The 19754-nt window shown below is 39.8% G+C and overlaps 1 protein-coding gene across 13 annotated transcripts in view; it reads right to left on the bottom strand.

The window, feature by feature from the left end:
- Nucleotides 1–19754, bottom strand: part of TENM4 (teneurin transmembrane protein 4) — a 750083-nt gene that overhangs the window by 138770 nt on the left and 591559 nt on the right. For all 13 annotated transcript variants that reach the window (XM_039384005.1, XM_039384003.1, XM_039384001.1 and 10 more), the window contains 3 exons: nt 16771–16872; nt 11486–11680; nt 7066–7266 (listed from right to left, as the gene is read on the bottom strand). In XM_039384005.1, the coding sequence (XP_039239939.1) occupies nt 7066–7266; nt 11486–11680; nt 16771–16872 (498 nt within the window). The remainder of the gene's footprint in view (nt 1–7065; nt 7267–11485; nt 11681–16770; nt 16873–19754) is intronic.

Raw genomic sequence — 19754 nt, 5'->3', positions numbered from 1 at the left:
CTTTTATTGCGTTTTTAATAAAAAGCTTAGAAGGCTTTAAAGCATAAGTTCATCTTGGCAATGGGTAGGCTAAAATCTGTACTCACAATCCCAACTAAAAAAATTCATGCTTTGTACAATGATAGTTCTTGTTAACACTGTTGGTTCTCTGGATTCACTAATTCATTCACAATCCACAAAGCAGATATCTCCCAGGCAGAGCCAGTGAGAGTCTTGTGTAATGCCACTGGGAAGCACATACTTTATTCCCTTAGAGAGAAAAGTGACTTCTCTCGACACAAATAAAATGAGGAAGATCACAAGTTCACAAATCAGAATGTTATGTTTCAGCAAGGCTGAGGATAAAATTCCTGCTGGTACAAAATATTTCCTGGCCTTTAACGACCATTAGAAGACCAAATTAAGGCTTTTGGGATGAGTCTGCAATTTAGGTATGGAGCCAGAGCAGATTTTGATGGTATCTTCTGAAGACTAGCTCTGAAGATGCTGTGCTACCAAAATTTCAATTGCCCCAAACTAATGTTTCTCACTACTCTGCAAGGGTAGTGAGACAAACAAGTCACAAGCTGAAGGAAGATCATTCAAGGTGGCCTTTGATTACAGAGCTGTGCCCGATAACTTTTTCGCAATTAAGATCTAAAATATACAGATGTTTATCAATTTCTGGTGTTGCATCCTGAGGTTTATTTCTCTTGTTCTTCCTCACATGCTTTAAAGCTAAGAAAAAGACAAATCATCAAATTCTTAGGAATCAAAAAGGGCTCTAGTCTGTAGTATGGTACAAGCCTGTATCACATGAGAGCTGATGTAATATCCATCTTTTACAGAGACATTTTTATCCCCGAAGAAAATAATTTTTTAAAGAAGGAATTATATGAACATTTTCTAAGGATGAATTTTTATCTTGGTGGCCTTGGGCATGACATGAATTTAACACCAGATTTTGTTTTCAAAGGTTGACACCAATAAGCCCAAGGAAATCAAATTATATCACACATGTTGCGTTAACCCTGGTGCTGTTTGACCAATGGGATATGACATTGTCTGGTAGGACATACGAGAACTGTGTCTCTGTGTGCCTGCAAGTGCATTTATGCAAGAGTCTCCTGCACAACTCCTGATGAAAAGAAGACATTGGAAGCTAAAGGTATATTTGCTTTAGCTTAACTCTTTAAAAGTTCATTCTTCATGATCTCTTTGTCTAATAATTAGAATAGAGAAGAAATACCTGTTTCAATGAACTGTACAACTCTGTGGTGGGGTGCTCTCTGAAAGACTTTCACCATTGTTAATTTATACAACTAAAGTGATACTAAAAATTCAATCACTATTATTAACTGATACAGGATCTTAAATCTAATCATTGTTTGCAAATGATCTTAAATTGATCCATACTCCTGCAAAGCAAACAGGAGCTTTTCCATTGATTTCAATGTGCTGTACAGTAATTTATAAGAATATGGCTTCCCTGCAACCAGAGACATGGATACACACACCACACTAGTTTTATTTTAAATCCAGCTTCTCAAACTATTGAAAACAGTAAAGTCATAGTCACTATTTTACAACTGGTGGGTAAATGCCCAGTCTTCTGCTAGTCCTGTGGCTACCCACACAGTATTCCTACTGTGCTTAGAGGCCAGGTTTATCTAGGCATATCTGCCAGTATTGTGATCACTCCATTGCAATCTGAAGCCCCTCCAAACCTGTCTAACCGATCACACAGGCTAAGATGGAGATTCCTACTGTTTACATTAAATGCCACAGTTCTGTAATTGCCTCTCTCCTAAGGAATCTGTGATCAGGATGTCTGCTGAGCCTTCTACAGTTATTTGGCAGAATGAAGGATATCTCAAAAGCTGAACCCAGACTGCTCTAAAGTAATACGAAATAGCCAAATAAGAAAGCAGCTGAATCAATGAGAAATCAGTTAAGCTCCCTTTTAAGGATTTCAACTTAACTAAGATCTGAATTGACCTCTGCAAAGATTTCTCTTCTTGAGGAAAACTATCCCACTAAATTGGTAATGTCATGGGAAGCCTAAGAGCAGAAGAGGATAGCATGGAACTAGGCATGAATTGAAAATATTTCTTTTTTCCTGTGCACTAAAGACATTTATAACATTTGTAGCTAGAATAAGTGTGGCCACAATGAGCACTGCAGTGCTGGAAATCCTGAGGAGATGAATGGTCTGAAATGCTGTTTCTGTCCCAGATGACGGGCACTCTGTGCTTTAGAGTAATGCCCACCTAGCATTAAGGTTCAGGGCATGAAACCCCTATCAAAGAATCATAGAATCATAGTCTGATTTAGGTTGAAAAAGACCTCTAAAACCATTAACACAGCACTGCCAAGCCCACCAATAAGCCATGTACCCAGGTGCCACATACACGTCTTTTAAATCCCTCCAGGGATGGTGACTCCACCACTTCCCTGGGCAGCTTCTTCCAATGTTTGACAACCCTTTCAGTGAAGAAATTTTTCCTAATTACCAACCTAAATCTCCCCCCAGACAAACTGAAGAGAGCAACTCCCACATGGCTACAACCTCTTCTCAGGTAGTTGTAGAGAGCAATAAGGTCAACCCTGAGCTTTCTTTTCTTTAGGCTGAACACCTACAGCTCCCTCAGTTGCTCCTCATCAGACTTGTGCTCCAGATCCTTCCCCAGCTCTGTTGCCCTTGCCAAACTGGATTGGTCCAGCCAGTTCACTATTTTGTTTGAGCTAACTGCTTGTAGCGTCTGCATTGACCTGGTAGGTAGGATGCTCTCTCAAGAAGTGAGAGAGCACATCCAATGCATTCTCAGATTGAGGAGACACCTGTTTAAGTGCCACAGAATTTTAGGAAACTAAGGTACTTTTGCAATAGACAGCTCTAGATGGTAGGATGTCTCAGAAGTTGATAAGTTGTCCGCAACACTGTAGTACAGCTCAATAATCTGCATTTGCTTAAGGTAAATTTAAATGCTGAAATATCTTTGTGATCATAGACCTTAATAACAAAGTTTGGCAACAAGTCACTGAGAAGCAGCATTTCTTCCCTGCCACAGTGGGGAAAAAAGGGCAGTCATAAAGTCAAATGCCATATCCTCAAAAAAACATGTGAAGTTTTGAGATGAGAGGAGCTATGAATAGGGTCAAACTACTAGATTTCTTGAGATATGATCATTCAAGTTCAGCCTCAGTCTATGGTCAGGCATTCTCTCTCACTCTTTTCAAAGTGTAAAGTAAAACATAACCTCCTACCTCTTTACTGCGTCTCAGCTTCCAGTTTCTAACTTGTATCATTAAATGTACAGCCCAGGATTTCATGTCTCCCCTCCCTGACAATTTAGGACCACCATATACAAAGTACTATTCCTTCTACTGCTCTTCTCCAGGGTACTTTTAAGGGTCTGAGGTAGAGCCTGGATGTCAACCATGCATAAAGTGAGTCATTACGAATAAGCGATGCAGAAGGAATCCTTATCTGCATGCAGGTCAATCTACAACCACTGTCAACTGCCCAGAAAGAGTCAGTACTTATTACACAGAGAACATAATTTCTATTGCTGCTTCATATATTCAACTTTGCAATGCTTCTAGTGTATATCATGCGTGCCAGGATGTCAACTACCAAACAGAGAACAGTTTGAGAATCACTGATTTAAATTTGAGGAGAGTGAAGGACAACATCAGCTAACTTAATTCCTTTAATAATGATTTTGCATCCAAGCATAATACTGTTTTGATGGGCCTGGGATTGTACTGATGCATCACTGAGATCCCTCTGGTAAACGGTGCATTCCCCCAATGCAGATGACATGACTCACCTATTCATTCACTGCAGTCAGCAAATGTGTCTTACGGTAAGTGGTGTGTTGCCTCTTAATTAGCTACAAATACTTGGTCCAGTTTAAATAGGTCAAGAGTGAAAGTATACCACCTACTGAGTTCTGTTTCACATTGCAGCACAGGCCACTTCCTTCTTCCCACTACACTCAGACAATAAGAGGTTAAGAGAGCTGCCCCATAATGGCTTAATTAGTTGCCAGCTAGGGCTCATTAAGAGGTGAAGTGAGATAGCCCACCAAAAGCCTGGGATACTGAGGATCTGTGATGGCAGACCCTGGAGAAACCAGGGTCAGTGTTTCCTTAATTACCTTTCTTGTACTAAGCATTGCCTTGGACTTATTAGCTGAACTGGGTTATAAAGACCTTTTTTGTATTTGCTTGTGCAACAGTACTAAGATGCAAAAGGGAGGGGATTGAATTCCCCCATGGAGAATTCAAAATGTCTCTTTTGCTGCTCAGTACAAGTTATCTCCAGGCTTATCTCTGCATGTTTCTCTAAGAGACCTTTTTTTTTATATTTGGGAATCTATCATAAAAGTAGTGCATACTGAGGGAGGAGGAATCCTACAAAACTGTCCCTTGCATGAAAGGGTGAAGTATGTTTAAGAAGCATTTTTCCAGACTGAAAAATCTGAGATAGTATGGCAGCAGCCCTATCTCAAGATATATTGGCAGTGGGTAGACATGTAAAGCAAAAAAAAACCCCAAACATATAATTATTTCTTCCTACAATGCAGTTCAGAGTAGGAATCTCTCAAAAGAGACTGAATTATACAGCTTGTCTATGAGGACACAGGCTAAGTGGAATGAAAAAAGATAATATAAACACGAAACAGAAATCTCTGTAATATTATTATTTTGTGAAAATTGAGAGTTTTACGCAGAAATCTGTGTTTCTCTAAGATTACCACTAAGAGCAGGTGAAATATACCTACTTAGCTGAAAGATGGAGTCTAAGGTTCAAAGAAAGTCTAGTGTTTCTTTCTACATATGACAATCCACAGACTTTCACCTACTGCTTCCATACTGCCCGAAAATTCTAAATGAATACAGCATACAGCACTGCAGAGAGGTACTAGTCTTGACTTCAAGGTGTTAAGAGCTGGAAAATCCACTGCGCCTCTTCATATTCTTGGTTTTCAGATGATTGTGCTGTTTGCAAAGTCTGCCTCTCCATGTAGTTTATGAAAGTGGCTGTCCTTGGCACACGTCAGCACAGTCCTATAGATTTCATTGGGACTGAACACAGTCCTAATGGCTTTGCTGAGCTGAGGGTGATTTATGCAAGTCCTTAGTTCTTTCCCTTAATAATTCTTCTGCTCTGTTTGGTCCTGTTTCATACAATAATGAAATCTGACCCCTTTAGTCCCTTCTACAAAACCTCCACCCCACTGGGTTGGGCAATGTGTTGCTACATGTAGTAGCATGCCTGCTCACTCTATTTTAATCATTCAAGAAGAGTACCACATATGCTGCAAGTAAATCTGTCTTTCAAATCAAGTCATCAATTCAGTGGAAAGGTCTGGGTTTGAAATGGAAATTTACAAATCACCTTAGCTGTGATTTTAGCTGTGAGGCACAATAACTTCAATGTTACAAGCACCTTGGTAAGGAAAAAGGTCTTGGAATGATGGTCAAGTTTGTCTCAAATAACCTCATGCTGCCAAAGAAAGTTTGCACTAGATGGATTTATAAAAGCAGTATAAGGAATGCTTATAAATCATCTGTACATGACCCTGCAGGTTAACAAAGGGAAAGTGAATTCTGTTTGTGTGTAGAAATAAACATTTTTCCAAATCCATCCCTGCAATCCCCAAACCTCCATACACATTCAGAATAATGACTCAATTATGAACTATGCTACAAAATCACTAGAAGTACACGACTACCTTTCCCCTTATGGTGGCCTTATAAATAAACCCACAGAGTAAGGAATTGAAGATGTTAATACGGGGAAAGGAAAAGCCTGGCACTAAATTTATCCTCCTTTCAATGCATGATAGCTTCTGTACCTACCTCTGCAAAAGTTTTGATCAACCTAGTTTCAGCCCTAGGCTCCTTTTGCTTATTCCTCAGTCCAGTCAATTTTATTTTATGACAAGCTTCTAACATCTAACCTAAATGATGATTGTCAAAAAGATCTTTTTTTTTTTTTCTTAGCACCAGTTTATTCAGTTTGCCCCATCCTTGGAAGTTACTCTCTTAAACTACTTGCAAGCAGCTAACCTGAATGTCTTTACTCATGATAGTGATTTCTCAGTGAAAATGTTGTTTACATAATTTTTCTACTATATCCACTCTCCTAATAGCTTTTTTTTTTTGAGGCTGCTTTGCTGAAAACTTCTTTTCATTGCTTATACTGAGCTGCCCTGGATTTTTGGCCTAGTTCCACTCCATCTGTGTAAGGTATAGAAGCTGTTATTGCTGCAGTCTCTTGTTTGTGAGCGTAAAATACAGGACAAAAGCCAAAGGACTAATGTTCCATGGGTTCTGACTAGCATTTCTTAGTGTTTCTCTAAACGCTACTTGCATTTGGAAGAAAAGGTTCCTGAATAGATTTTCTTTAACCTTCAGTTCACATACCTGATGGAGATCTTGAGCAAGATGCCCATTCAGCAGAGGAATGAAGTTGCAGATTCCAAACCTCTACACAAAACTGCCCATAAAATGTGTCTTCTTGGTAGGTGCTTGTACTATTAAATACTTTTAATCAGTAAACTTATTTTTTACTTGATAGGGGATAGTATTTTAATATGAACTTCATGTGGCACTCATCCTCCTCTAGCTGAGCCTAGAAAAGCATGGGCTTTGAATTCAGAAAGGAAAGGAGAATGACAGATTGCCACCTCTTCCTTCTTGTTTACAGTCACCTAAAGATTATTTAGTCATCTCCTAAAAATCAAAACAGACCCTTTGGTGGCTACTGGGATTCACCAAGAACTAACATCAGAACAAGCAGTTATATGTAGACCATCAATTACATTCACAGCCATATGATGAACAATAGCAAGCCTAGATGGCTTTAATGCGGTTATTTATTGTATTACTCTATGCTCAGCAATGGAAACAGAATTATTTATGTAGTTGAGCTATGGAATTTCTGCTTCCAGTCATGTCCTGCATGTGCTTCACTAGAACACATTTGTAGCACTTTTTTTGCAGCTCTAAGAGCAAGAAGATTTTACAGTTTAACCAAAATAAAAACCAACAGTAAGTCACTGCTGACATTACCAATTGAGCAATCATGTCCAGTCCAGTTGGGATCGCAGCTGCAGAGTCCAGTATCCGGGAGGAAGGTCCCATGACCAGAGCACTGATCCAGACAAGTGGCTCTTGGGGTCTCACAATTTGTTCCTCCCCAGCCAACAGAGCAGTGACATTCTCCTCGCACGCACACACCCCGTCCTGAGCAGGTAGGATCCATGCAGTCCACTATATGTGAGGAGGAAGAGGAAGCAGACAGCAAGAGCAAATGGGAATTTCAGAAAAAAAGCCATCAGACTGCCATCTACACAAATGTACTTATATAATATCTCAAGGTTCCAACCAAAAAGCCCTACTGGGCACTAAACAGATGCTTCATCCAAGAAGTCAGTGTCCCTAAAAGGCAGTGAGACCTAAAACACTTAAGTGAAAAACAGAGAAAAATTAATGATGAAATCTATTATTTTATCCAGGTCTGCACTAATAAATGATCCTTCTGGCAAGAACAGGCTAATATCAATTAAGAACAGAATAAGAATAGTATTCTCTTGTACAGATATTGTGCTTCCATTTATTCTGTTAGAGTAACCTAAATTACTATTACTAATGAATTCAAAGCTGAGTCCTAGTTTTCTGAGAGAGAATTTTGCGTAAAGATTCAGCAGAAGCTGACATTCTTATTCAGTAAAATACATGCTTAAATTGAAGAATACGCTTAAATCTATACAGGTTTCACAGAGACTTACATAAATTTCACGTTAAATATATCCTTAGACAGTTTTCTGGAGTAAAGATTAAAACAAAATCATGTATTTTTTTATATTGGTGTTCTCCTGGTTTTAGTTTTGATCAATTAATACTCTTTTTTAAATGTTTGGAGTTTACTTTCCTCCCCAAAGAGTCACTTTCCTAACAAGATAGGAGACTATCCAGTTAGGTATATAGCAATATACACCAAAAGACCAAATGTACTCTTGCTTGATTCCTGAGTTATGTGTTTTTTAGGTAACTGTCAGCTCCTCTGCCCACAGGGGAATTTCACCCAGCAATAGGAAATTTTTAATGCACTAGACACCCTTCCAAAAAAAAAAAAAAAAACAACTGGAGGAGGTGACTGTCTATTTATATATAAAAGCTGATAGGACAGCCTAGAGAAATTCTTCCCATCTCTTGTAACGGTGTGTGGCAGTGCCCTGGGGATTAGTGACAAGTGTCAGTCTGGCTAAGCAGCATAGGGAAAGCTGTCCAACTCCTGGCTCTGATACAGCAGAGCAGAACACGGCCACCGTACACACAGCAGGCTTGTGGTTCAGTTTTTTGCCCCCTGTGAAAGCTAATAAGAATTCCACTGACCTGTTCACAGAACAGAAACCTTAAAAGGAAACACAACAGCTGCTCTGATAGTTCCCTGAATTCTCAAACCCTTCTCAATCTGACAAGTAATGGCTTAGTTATTACTATCCCAAGGCATGGGAGAGAATTTTCTTTTTTGTTTAGTTCCTAGAGCTCTGCTCATAGCTCGAACAATCCTCGAAAATTGTAAGAGGCTGGAAAGGATGAGTCTATAAATCTCCTTCACTGTTAGCGAGCTGGGAGCTATGGTGCCAATTTTAGCATGAAACCCTTGAAGCCCTGGCCCTGTTCTTTCTCAGCAGTAATAAGTATGAAAAGGACTAAGGGATGGACTAGCAGCCTTGGCCATCCTCAGCAGATGGTTTGAACACAGGGAACAAAGTTCACAGGCTAACTGACAAGAGGCTACCTCCAGGCAATTAATCATCCCCTCTGAAGGTCAGCTGGGAAAAAGGTGAGTTTTACAGGGGCCTCCATCACAGGAGGCAGACAATCTGCTATCTCAGCTCTAACACAGACGATTATAGGAGGGGAATGTGCATGTCAGAACCCCCCATTTATCATAATCCCAAGGCCATTTTTCATGTTGAAATGAGCCCTTTCAGAAAATGTCACACACAATGGCTACTTTAATCTCAGCCTCACTAGCTGTATCTCTTTAGGCTTTCGGCACCATCGGAAGGGCCCTGGGACAGGATTACGGGCCTCTGCTTTCTTCTTAATCAATTGCTTAGTGGATTTGGAGTACAATGGTATATTTTTAGGGAGTTGTGCTTGACAAATTTAGCTGCTCAGCTCTAGGAGAAGTAGAGGTGGGGAGCTGGGCAGGAGGGCAGAGCTGACAAAACCTAGTATACCTGGAAAAAGAAAAAAAAAAGCATATGTCTGTGTTGTTGGTTAGAAAATGTCCCAGATGGTAAAATTCCTGGTTGAAAAATGCCCCGTTTATAGTGCAGCCTTGTGCAGAATCTTTGCCAGGGAGATAAATCATGCAGCAAGCAAGGTTAGTGCCTCTTCTACACTTTTCCCCAATATGCTTCATGCTTCATTGGTCACACAAGTTATTAGGCTTATTCGGTGCCCAAAGAGTAACTTCTCATTTTTCACTGCTTAAATTTGCTCCCCTCCTTGTAATGTCTCGCTGACTTAGCCCATGCCTTATAAAATATGGGCCAATAAAAAAAGGAAGGAAAAAAGAAAAACTCGCGTAAGATTGTTGGCTGATGTTTTATAAACATTGCTGAACTTCTATGGGGAAAAAAGAAAAGACAGAAGAAACCCTGGAATGAAAACCCACTATAAACATGGACCAAGCCGTGAAGCTAGTAAGAAATAATAAAGAGTAATCAATACCAGATGGTCCTTCTTAGAAGAGAAATTAAAGAGTAAAAGCAATTTAAAAAATAGTATAAATCAACTTTTTTACTAGATCTAAATATATATATATATATATATATATATATATGTCCTCAAGATTTCCCACATGGCATATTTCTGAGTTACTTCCTCCCTCACAATACAATACAAATTATGCCTTGAATATCAAAAGCATGCATGCTTGGAAAAATACTAAACAGCCCATAAGAAAACCCATGTTCTCTTTGTTCTTCCTCCTTTTTCAAGTTTTGACCTACTGGGACTGACACTGTCCCCCGCTACAGTGATAACATAGAATAACTCAGTAGTGTCTGGCTTTTCTGCTTTAAATGAGACCAGGGAAAAAAAAGGTTCCTGTTAGAAAAAGGGCAAATCTCACTTCTCACTCTGATTTACACACATTAAACACTTCTGGCTGGAGGCAAAATCAGGATCTTTTCATTTCTGTTTATCCAGTAAAGATACGATCTAGTAAATAAGAAGTCTACATAGAAGCTTTAAAGCTACTTCAGTAGTCACCATCTTTGGGTTTTGCATGCCCCACAGCTTCACTGAATTGTGCTTTAAGCCAAAATGAAGCTTCCTCAAGAGATGTCTTATTGTTATAAGAGCTGATACTGTCTTCGTCTCTAACATTTACTGACACTGAAGCCATGTCCCACACCAATATGTTTAACACTTCAAAAGAATTGCCAGATTAGATGTCATTTGAATATCTGAATCCAATCCAGCCTATTTTCACTGTCCGTAAAATAAAGTCATTTCAGATAAATCTTTATCCCTCATAATAAAAACAACCATAAATTCATTCAAGCCATTGTTACTCTTAAACATGTGTCAAATAATGTTTTAAATCTCTCAGCTGGTGAAGAGGCCTTACACATGTACTTGTAGAAGCATAATTTAAGCACACTTATTTATCAAGTCACCTGCATAGAATTTTGAGAATAGTTTTCGAAAGTGTTGTACATTATTCTTTAAATAAGGCACTTTTGGATGTATTTTTATAACTCCCTGAATGATTTATACACTTACAATACTGTCCACTTTTTCATTTAGCAATAAGAAGCAGTCACAGGCTCAGGAAGATAAAGGTTTATGTTGGCAGGTGAGTTCCTACACAAAGAGATTAAAGATAAGTACTAAAAGGTACCGTATTTCTGAGCCATAAATCCAAATGTAAATGAAAAATGTTTGAGGGCTAATGTGAGAAAAAAAGCTATGGAAGAGCCATTAAAATAATATCAGATTTTGAAGCAGAATTTAATTCAAGTCCTGAGTATTTCTAAGCTTTTAAAGCTGACAAGAATCTCGGACTTCCTCTCACACGCCACCATTTTGTGTATGTAAGCAACTGAAATTGCTTGGCATAGCAAGCAGAGAAGAAAGCACGGTAAAATAATTATACGTTTAGATGTGTAAATGGGATCGATGCTTTAATAAGAACATTTGAACATATGATTAAATGTTCTGGTCTTTCAACTAGATGTGTCTATCTGAAACATTTGATGGCTTTTCATCCAATTATTGAACAAATACGATAGCTAACGACGAGTTATGACAACATATCATTTTTATGTTGCTTCCATCTATTGTATCTCTAAGGTGCCTATTACTGTTCTGTTTAAGTGCCAGTCCGATTCTGAATTGCCTCCATCCATGCAATTACAGAACAACAATCAAAGCAAAGGGCTAATTGAATGTATCTTGCAAATACCTTCTTCACAGCTCTCGCCTTTGTATCCTGGGTTGCAGATACAGGTCCCCATGATGCACGTGCCATGGTTATTGCAGGAGACATCAATGCACTGGTTCGTTGGGACATCGCACTCTGCTCCCTTCCAGCCACTATGGCACAAGCACCTTCCCTTCATGTACTGCCCATTTCCACTGCACAGCACTGGGCAGGATGCTGGGGACACACAACAAAAACCACATTAAAACAAAACTGTACAAGGCTCTCACTTCAAAAAAGAGCACAAGAGTCCAGCACGTGATTTACAGTCTTCATATACAGTCTTCATTGGGGTATGTTCTTCTTTTCTTTGCCAAAACCAATTTTTTTACATGGATGACACACAGCTGTTGACTCTATTCTCTTGTAACAGTGCTCTTGAGTTAGAACATCTCCTCACTTTGTGTCTCTGATACCTTTTTTCACTAACTAAACTCAGCATTTTCTTGTATTCTGATTTTTCAGTGTACTGGTGTCTTCTTTCAGCAGCATCACTTACTTTAGATTGTTTATTGCTATTCCTGACCTTCTGCCAGACTTCGCACTTTCCTTGACACCGTCTCTGCTGCAGACCTTAGTAGCACACTTTATGGGTTTCAGTTGTTGTGCTCAGAGCCCAGAATGCCACACTGAGACTATTTCCCTGATATAGCTCATATCGTACCATCAACTATCAACTTTCTTCCCTGAAAGGCTTGTCAAGCACTGGAACATGCTGCCCAGGGAAGCGACTCAGTCACCATCCCTGCTGGAATTTAAAAGACATGCAGATGTGGCATTTGGGGACATGGTTTAGTGGAGGACTTGGCAATGCTGGGTTAATAGCTGAACTCGATGATAGAGTTTTAGAGGTCTTTTCCAACCTTAACAATTCTATGATTCTGATCGAAGCTCCACCCCCCTTTTTTTGTTATCACCTCTCTGGACTCCATTCAACATCAGCCACAATGAAAAATTGGCCTCTACTCTTTCCAAGTTCCCTGTAATAAAAGCTCTACAAATCTATCCTCTGTATCAATTTATAGAGGATTTTTAATTGCCCTTGTTTCCAGCAAAGTCAGCTGACTCTCAAGGCCAACCAGATACAGGCTTTCTTCCCTGTGATAAAGAGAAGAAGGTGACAAGCTCAAGCTGTGGCATGATGGAACCCAGGATTAAGTGTTTTCAGAGCTAAATTTGGAAAATGCCAGGCAGAGTGGGATGGGATGAACTGAAGGATACAGAGAAGGCTCCCCAAGGAAGGAGAGTGCATTAAGGACCAGACCCCAGCCTCCACGAACACAGCTTTGATAAGCACCGCTCTCCAAGCTTTCTCCAGCTTCTCTCAGATGATACCTTCTCCCTTTTCCATTTTCCACACCTGCCACCTTATGCTCCTTTTGTTCTCTGCTCTGATTTTTCCAAGGAAGATGCTGACTTCAGTCCCTCAGAAGGAACAGTCTTTCCCTGTTCCTATCCCTTGAAACTTCTTGCTTAAGCCCTGTTCTCTTCCATTTCATTTTGCTGAAACTCAGCTGCAAGGACATATATTGAACATTGACTTCTCTTGTTCACTGTTGCACATCAGCCTCAGGTGGGAGCAGCTGGGCTTCTCATCTGCCTCTCTGAAAGGCAATTTATGAACAATTTTATGCAGGACAAATGTGAAATGAATATTCCAGTCTGCTGCTTAATTCAACTGCATTAGGCACGTGATGAATACAGTATTTCTATTTTGCTTTGTTCCTGGCTCTGGTTAGGTGTGGGAAGAGGTATTAACATGGTTAAGGGAAACTTTCCTCTCCTTCTCTTGCCATCTTTTATACGATAATCTCACAATGCACATCCTGAGTTGTTTCCATGCGTCTTTATAGTCAAGTCAGTTTGAGTGTTACAGAACTAAAGCAGCTTCAATAAAATACAAAGCATTGCCAGCTTTGTTAAGCTAGTTTGATATGCAGTGAACTTTATTTGCCTGACCAAGATAAATGAGGTTTAGAAAAGAAAGGAATTTGGCAACTGTTATTACCGGGGAGTAATAACAGTTCCCTGATCACTTCAGAGGAAGCACATTGCAGTGGTGCACTGCAAGTGCATCATTTGCAAGCAGGTATCTACCTATATGAGACATAAATTGTTTAAGATACATTGTGTTGTGTACATGGTTCACAGCAAACTCACTCTGTAATTTCACTTTTCAGCTAAGCTGATGAAATCTTCTGCCTCCCCATCTCAAATTTCAGTGCTCAGTAATGGACCTTGTTCTTTCAAGGCAGTGGCAGGGGATAGTTTGCAGCTCTTTTCAACAAGAAGAAAGAATGATTGCCTTTAACCAGTGAGAGGTTGCTGAGAAAGACTTACAGGTTTTCTGACAAGACAGCTGATCACAGTACCAGATCAGATAAATTACTGGCCATCTGCAACGAGACCGGCACTCTACAGAGCCTTCTGTGGAGAACACCTTAGGCATAACCTAGAAAGTGCTGCTGCAAATGCTGCAAATGTCAAGGCAATGGCAAGAACAAGACCTCCTCTGTAGTATGCAATAATGAATAAAGAAAAAAGAGATTTCTGATTTTTTCCACTGTTACTTGTGCAACTCTCTTCCATATATAAATATGTATAATTATTATTTGATCATTCAGATTCCAACAAACAGTGTTTAAGATGGTAAAATTATAGTAATTCTCTAGTGTGGTAATGATAGCAACAACCCAAATACACACCCTGTTTCTTGTAAAGTGTAGCATCAGAGAGTAAGATTCTTTGTTTGTTTACTTTACACAGAACTTGAAACCACCATCTCCCATGTCCAAGAAGACCTTTAAAAGGCCCATGAAATACACCTCTGGTGACTTGCTCTCATTTACTTTGTTTAAAATAATTGGTAAATAATACATTAATTATTAACTATTACTAAAAATAGAAAGGCTTCCTGTTCCAGAATTTCCCATTCCTTTGGATGGTAAATTACAAGGCTGAACTGAAACAAAGGAACAGACAGGAAATCCATGACCTAGAAATCTTCACGTGGGCAGGGACCTGCTTATTTAAGGATTACTGCTTCACACAGGGTCTGATAAATGGTTGCAGACGAATACTGTAGCAGCCTTACACATGCTGCCTTTGAGAGATTTGTAGCTCAAAAGCAGCATCCTAGATGCCCCTCTAAACCAACAGGAAGCCAATGCTGGGGTCCTTGGATCTCACACTCATGGCAACATGATCCATTTAACAAGCCTACTGCGTGGAAATGCATACACAAATATTATTTTGACACTCCAGGTACTAATGTCTCTTCCTAAAGGCAGAAAGTAATCTGTGATCTGAACCCAGATGATTCTTAGCGAAAAGACAGAGTTGAATAACAGGTGTTGCTATCAGCCAAAGTGCTGTAGTGAAATGGGAGAGACTCACATGGCTCCATTGAAGAGCCTGAGAAAGCTCAGGATATAATCCACCAGGGGAGGTAAACTCCTCTGAAAGTGGATTCAGAACAAAAGTTTAAGTATTCTGACTCACAGTGAAGGAACTTCTCCTCCACAGCCTCTACAGGGAGGTTCGGGGGGAACAAGCCCTGAACTTCTGCCCCTACTTGAAGTTAGGATGTGTGAGTTGGAATAGGCTGTGGGACATGGAAAAAACCTCCTTTTGTTTCCAGCTCTAAGGATTTGAAAAGGAGCTTGGAAATGCAAACCAAGTGTAAGGAAATGCAAACCAAGTGTAACCTGAGTCAGCAAGAAGTTTGACAGAACGGCTCTCGGGGATGCAGATTGCCACATCCATCTTACTGGGCTGCGAACTCTGAAACACCGCAGGGTTCAGCCTGGCCCACCCCGCCCCAGCCGGGAGCTCCCGCCTGCCCCGAGGGTGTGCGGCTCCTTATCTCTGTCTCCTGGCTGGGCTGCAGGGACACGACCCTAGCTCAGCTGGAGAGGGAGAGAACTGGGGTTGGACAGAGTTTAGCTTTCTCTCTTGGGAAGGAGCCAGCCTGCTTTCTGAAGCAGCAGTGAGCTGGGGTGAAGTTTTGACCTGCTGTCTTAGCAAGCTCCTTGTGTGGGCACTAACTTTTTACACTACCTCCCTCCCCAAATTTATAAATCTGTACTTAATCTGTTGGACTGTTTAAGCCAAAAAAGGCCTTGAAAAGGTTGATGTACAGTATTCTGGCATTTCCCACAAGCAAGGTTTTGATTTCTTGGCCTGAAATGTGTTCTTACTAAAAGTACTTCAATTTGTTTTTTAAATGCTTAAGTAACTTAAAAAATTCAGGTCATAGAAAATCCTTCTGAAGCCATTTATTAAAAATACTTATCACTTGAGCAGCGATATGTATTATATTGTGTACTGGGGTAAGCCTCCTTCCCTCCTCCCAGTCTTTTCACTTTTGGCCAGAGTATCCGGTTCTTCCTGCCATTACTCCACTCCTAGCCTTACTCCAACCCTGCCCCATTTCCCACAGCCAGGCTCAGGCAAACTTGCAAGGTACTTACTTACTTTTTGTATAATCGGTCTCTTAAAAGAAAGTATCATTACAGTGTCGTGCCACACCATGACAAGAGTGCTCTGCTAACAAACAATAATGACAGATTTATAAGTCATGTTTTCTAAAGTCACTTCAAGAGAGAAAATACCTGATGTGACATTTTGTCTATCCATAAGCAGCCTAAGGGGTGGTGTTGTTGCTAAGGGCACAGCACTCATGACAAGTATAGAATAATAGAATAGTTTAGGTTGGACAAGCCCTCCAAGATCATTGAGTCCAACTTTTAAACCAGCACTGCCAGTCCATCACTAAACAATGTCCCTAAGAGCCACATCTACACGTCTTCTGAACACTTTCAGAGATAGTGATTCTACCACTTCCCTGAGCAGTCTATTCCGATACCTGAAAAGCCTTTCAGTGAAGAAATTTTCCTAATATCCAACCTAGACCTCCACTGGAATGACTGGAAGACATTTCCTCTTGTCCTTATTACTTTGGAGAAGAGGCTGACCCCCACCTGGCTACACCTTTCTTTTAGTTGTAGAGAGTGACAAGGTCTCTGCCGTGTCTCTTTTTCTCCAGGCTAAACAACCTCCAGCTCCCTCAGCTGCTCCCTCAGCTGAAATTGTAGCAAACATATTTGTAGCAAACAAATCCGGAGATCCAACCTATTCCCATCCTACTGCAGCATCCTCAAACTGGGTGAGGAGCTCTTTGAAAAGGCACAGGCATGAATATAATTTCCACAAGGAAATGTTAATGAAGGGGAAAGGGAAACAGTTTATCAAGTATAAATTCCCACCTCTGCCGCAGTCAGGGCCCAGAAAGCCAAGGAAGCAATGGCAAGTCCCAGACACGCAGTCTCCATTCCCATAACAGTTACTGGGACAGTTATCCACTGATTCTGGAAAACAAAAGAGAATTCAGGTACTTCTTTAGGCAAGAAAACACCTCTGAGTTTGGGAGGGCTCTCAATGGCAGGACAGCTGAAATTTCAAAGCCATTGCTGCACTTGGAGCCGAAAGCATTAGTCTGAGCTCAGCTAAACAATGCTCATCCATTTACAGCAATAGAGGGTTCAACTGGAAATCTTATGATTAAATATGAGCTGTCCACTAAGCTTTGTTCTCACTCAGTACCCGAAAACTTCTAAATGTCTTTTCTTCCTGCGTACTTTTACAATGATTTTTCCTCTTTGAATTTATTGGAGTGAACCAATACACACCATTCTCATGTCAGAATACATACCTTTGGTCCAATTTTGTTGACCTGGGTAAGTGACCTTGGGGCATTTATTTGTGCCAAACAGAGCTGAGCTATAATAGAAATGTTCCCCTATGAATTTACTGAACACAGACCCTTGATTCATCCTGTCTGCCTGTTCAAGGAATATTTCTAACCAATTTCTTCTTGTTTGTTCTGCAATATTATATAGAATATAATACATTATAAATTATATAATACATAATTTATACTATATATTTAACAGGTCACAGTTCTGGGCATAATATTGTATCTTGGTGGAACAGGAATGGGACTATTTCACACTTTCCTCTGTTCCTAGTTGTCATCTTAAATTCCCTGACTCTGACAAAAACACTAGCTATTCATTTTTCAAGGAAAGTTAACAGGTAAATAAAATGATACCTGGCACTTCTGAGGACAGTTCACAATACTGGGGCTAAAACATATTTTTCATAAAAGAACAATACAGGCTGGTAAACACATCAAAAAGAGAATGAAAATAATGTTATTTTCTTGACTAAACTGTGAGTGAAGACTGAGTAAATGTGAGTGGGGCTTTGAAAGTTGTCGTAACACCATGGTTCATTCCACACTGCTATTTCACATTTTCTCCAAGGAAGATGCATATCAGATGAGAATGGGATTTGGTTATACAGGAGGGGCACTGGTGGTACATCTACTATAGAGTGGGGTGAAAATCTCTGCCCTGTGAATAATGACTGCACTTTCACACACGTACTTCACGAGGCCTCCTGGTAGCAAAGATATTTGTAAACTCCCAATCAGTGCAAATGAAGAGAACCAGCAGCAGCAGTGATGTGCAGATCAGTTTCTAATCACAAATGAAAGGAAGCCTGTTTCTGGATGGGTGTTCTCCAAAGAGCAGAGGTTTCTGAAGGACATTTTAAAGGATGTGGTGTAATTTAATCATTCATGAAGGGTAACAGTAATTTTAAATAATAAAACCAGTTTAAAGCATCAGACAGCTCCATGCAGCAAGGAAGGTACAAGGAAGTGCTGTCAGTTTTCTAACACTTAAGCTCTATAGTTAAGCAGATATTCACTTGATGGTGTATAGAAAAACAGTCACAGCACGTAGTCAACACTTCAGGCTTGAGCTGTCATCTTTATTCCAATCAAAGAACAGCCATGCTTCCTAGAATAAAGAAATAATGACTCAGGCCTTGTGCATTTATACTGATATTTGGAAATGCTATCTCTCACTGCATAGCAAGTATAAACAGAAATCTATCCTGTAAATGAAAAGCTGATATTAGCCCATGTGTATACAACCTTCAGAACTTCGTGATGGTTTAATGTCACTGCTGAAAATAAAAATAAATTTACTTTATGCCTTTTTTTCCTCTATGCTTTTTAAAAAATGTTTATGTTTTCTTGTCTTCAATAAATATATGCAGAAATTTAGGAAAAAGAAGTTATTTGTGCACATACACATACTTACACATATGAAGAACAGTGTGAGTATTGTGAAACAAGATAATGAGACGGGTAAGGAGACTGAACTGCTCCTGTTGCTGAAAAGGTCAGTCCTTTTCCTCTAATCCTCTCATCCTAGGAACAACTCTAAGCTCCCTCTTCTTGTGCTGGTTCTGGCACTTGTCAGACTCTTCAGTGAGTTGGTTAAGCTCAAAAGGTGGTAAAAAAAATGAATGCAGCAGAGAAAAAAACCTAGTGAATTTTTTTTTCTACTGCCTGAAAACCAGGAAGAGGAGAAGGGCCATGCTATTCAGCATCAATGCAGTATGTAGCTGTCCCATGGCACCTCATCATTACACTGCCATATTGGGTTGGGGTCTGCCAGCTGTAGCAACACTGTGTAGATGTAACACACACACAACCTTTGAAGTCATAGGGAATACCTATGTCAGCTTGATGCAGGACAGACTCCCAGTGTTATGACAACAACTTCAGTATATTAAAAAACTAAAAACTAAAAAAAACTTTTTTCCAAGCTTTGCTTTAAAGGACTAAATTGAGTCCTTGAAAAGAAGTAAAATATCTATATTGCTTTCTTGGTATATTAATGTAATATAATAAATAATATTTATGCAAAATAATAAAAAACAAAGAAACATCTAAAAATCATCTAAAAAGCAATGTAACATCAGACACAGCAACTGTTCTAAAGTGTGACAATGCAGCAGATCAAATAAATGGTAATCTTTGTTACTGGAAACAATATTTTACATTACAGCAGGGTTCGGCTGGTGTGTCTGTGATACTTAGGGCAAGATGGGCAAGATGCTGTATACCGATTAGATGTTCACTATAGATTAAACTGTCCACTATACTGGCTATGTATAAAGAGATTTAGAAGTTCAGAGGGACCACAGAAGCAGAGCTTACCTATGCTTAGGTAACCAACTTTTCCTGAATCTCAGGGTGAATCCATTTAATTGTCTTTACTCTGGTGGTGCATCCTTTCCTCCTCTGACTAGTTCAGCAAAAGACACCTGTAACTGGTCAGATCCCATCGACAGTGACCAACACTAATGCAGGTCAAAAAAATATTCACATCTA

This window comes from Pipra filicauda, unplaced genomic scaffold (assembly GCF_003945595.2).
Source record: "Pipra filicauda isolate LSUMZ 115617 unplaced genomic scaffold, ASM394559v2 scaffold335_size1511353_pilon, whole genome shotgun sequence".
Taxonomy (NCBI): domain Eukaryota; kingdom Metazoa; phylum Chordata; class Aves; order Passeriformes; family Pipridae; genus Pipra; species Pipra filicauda.
The sequence above is the reverse complement of the archived record's forward strand: the minus strand, read 5'-3'. Positions and strand labels throughout refer to the sequence as shown.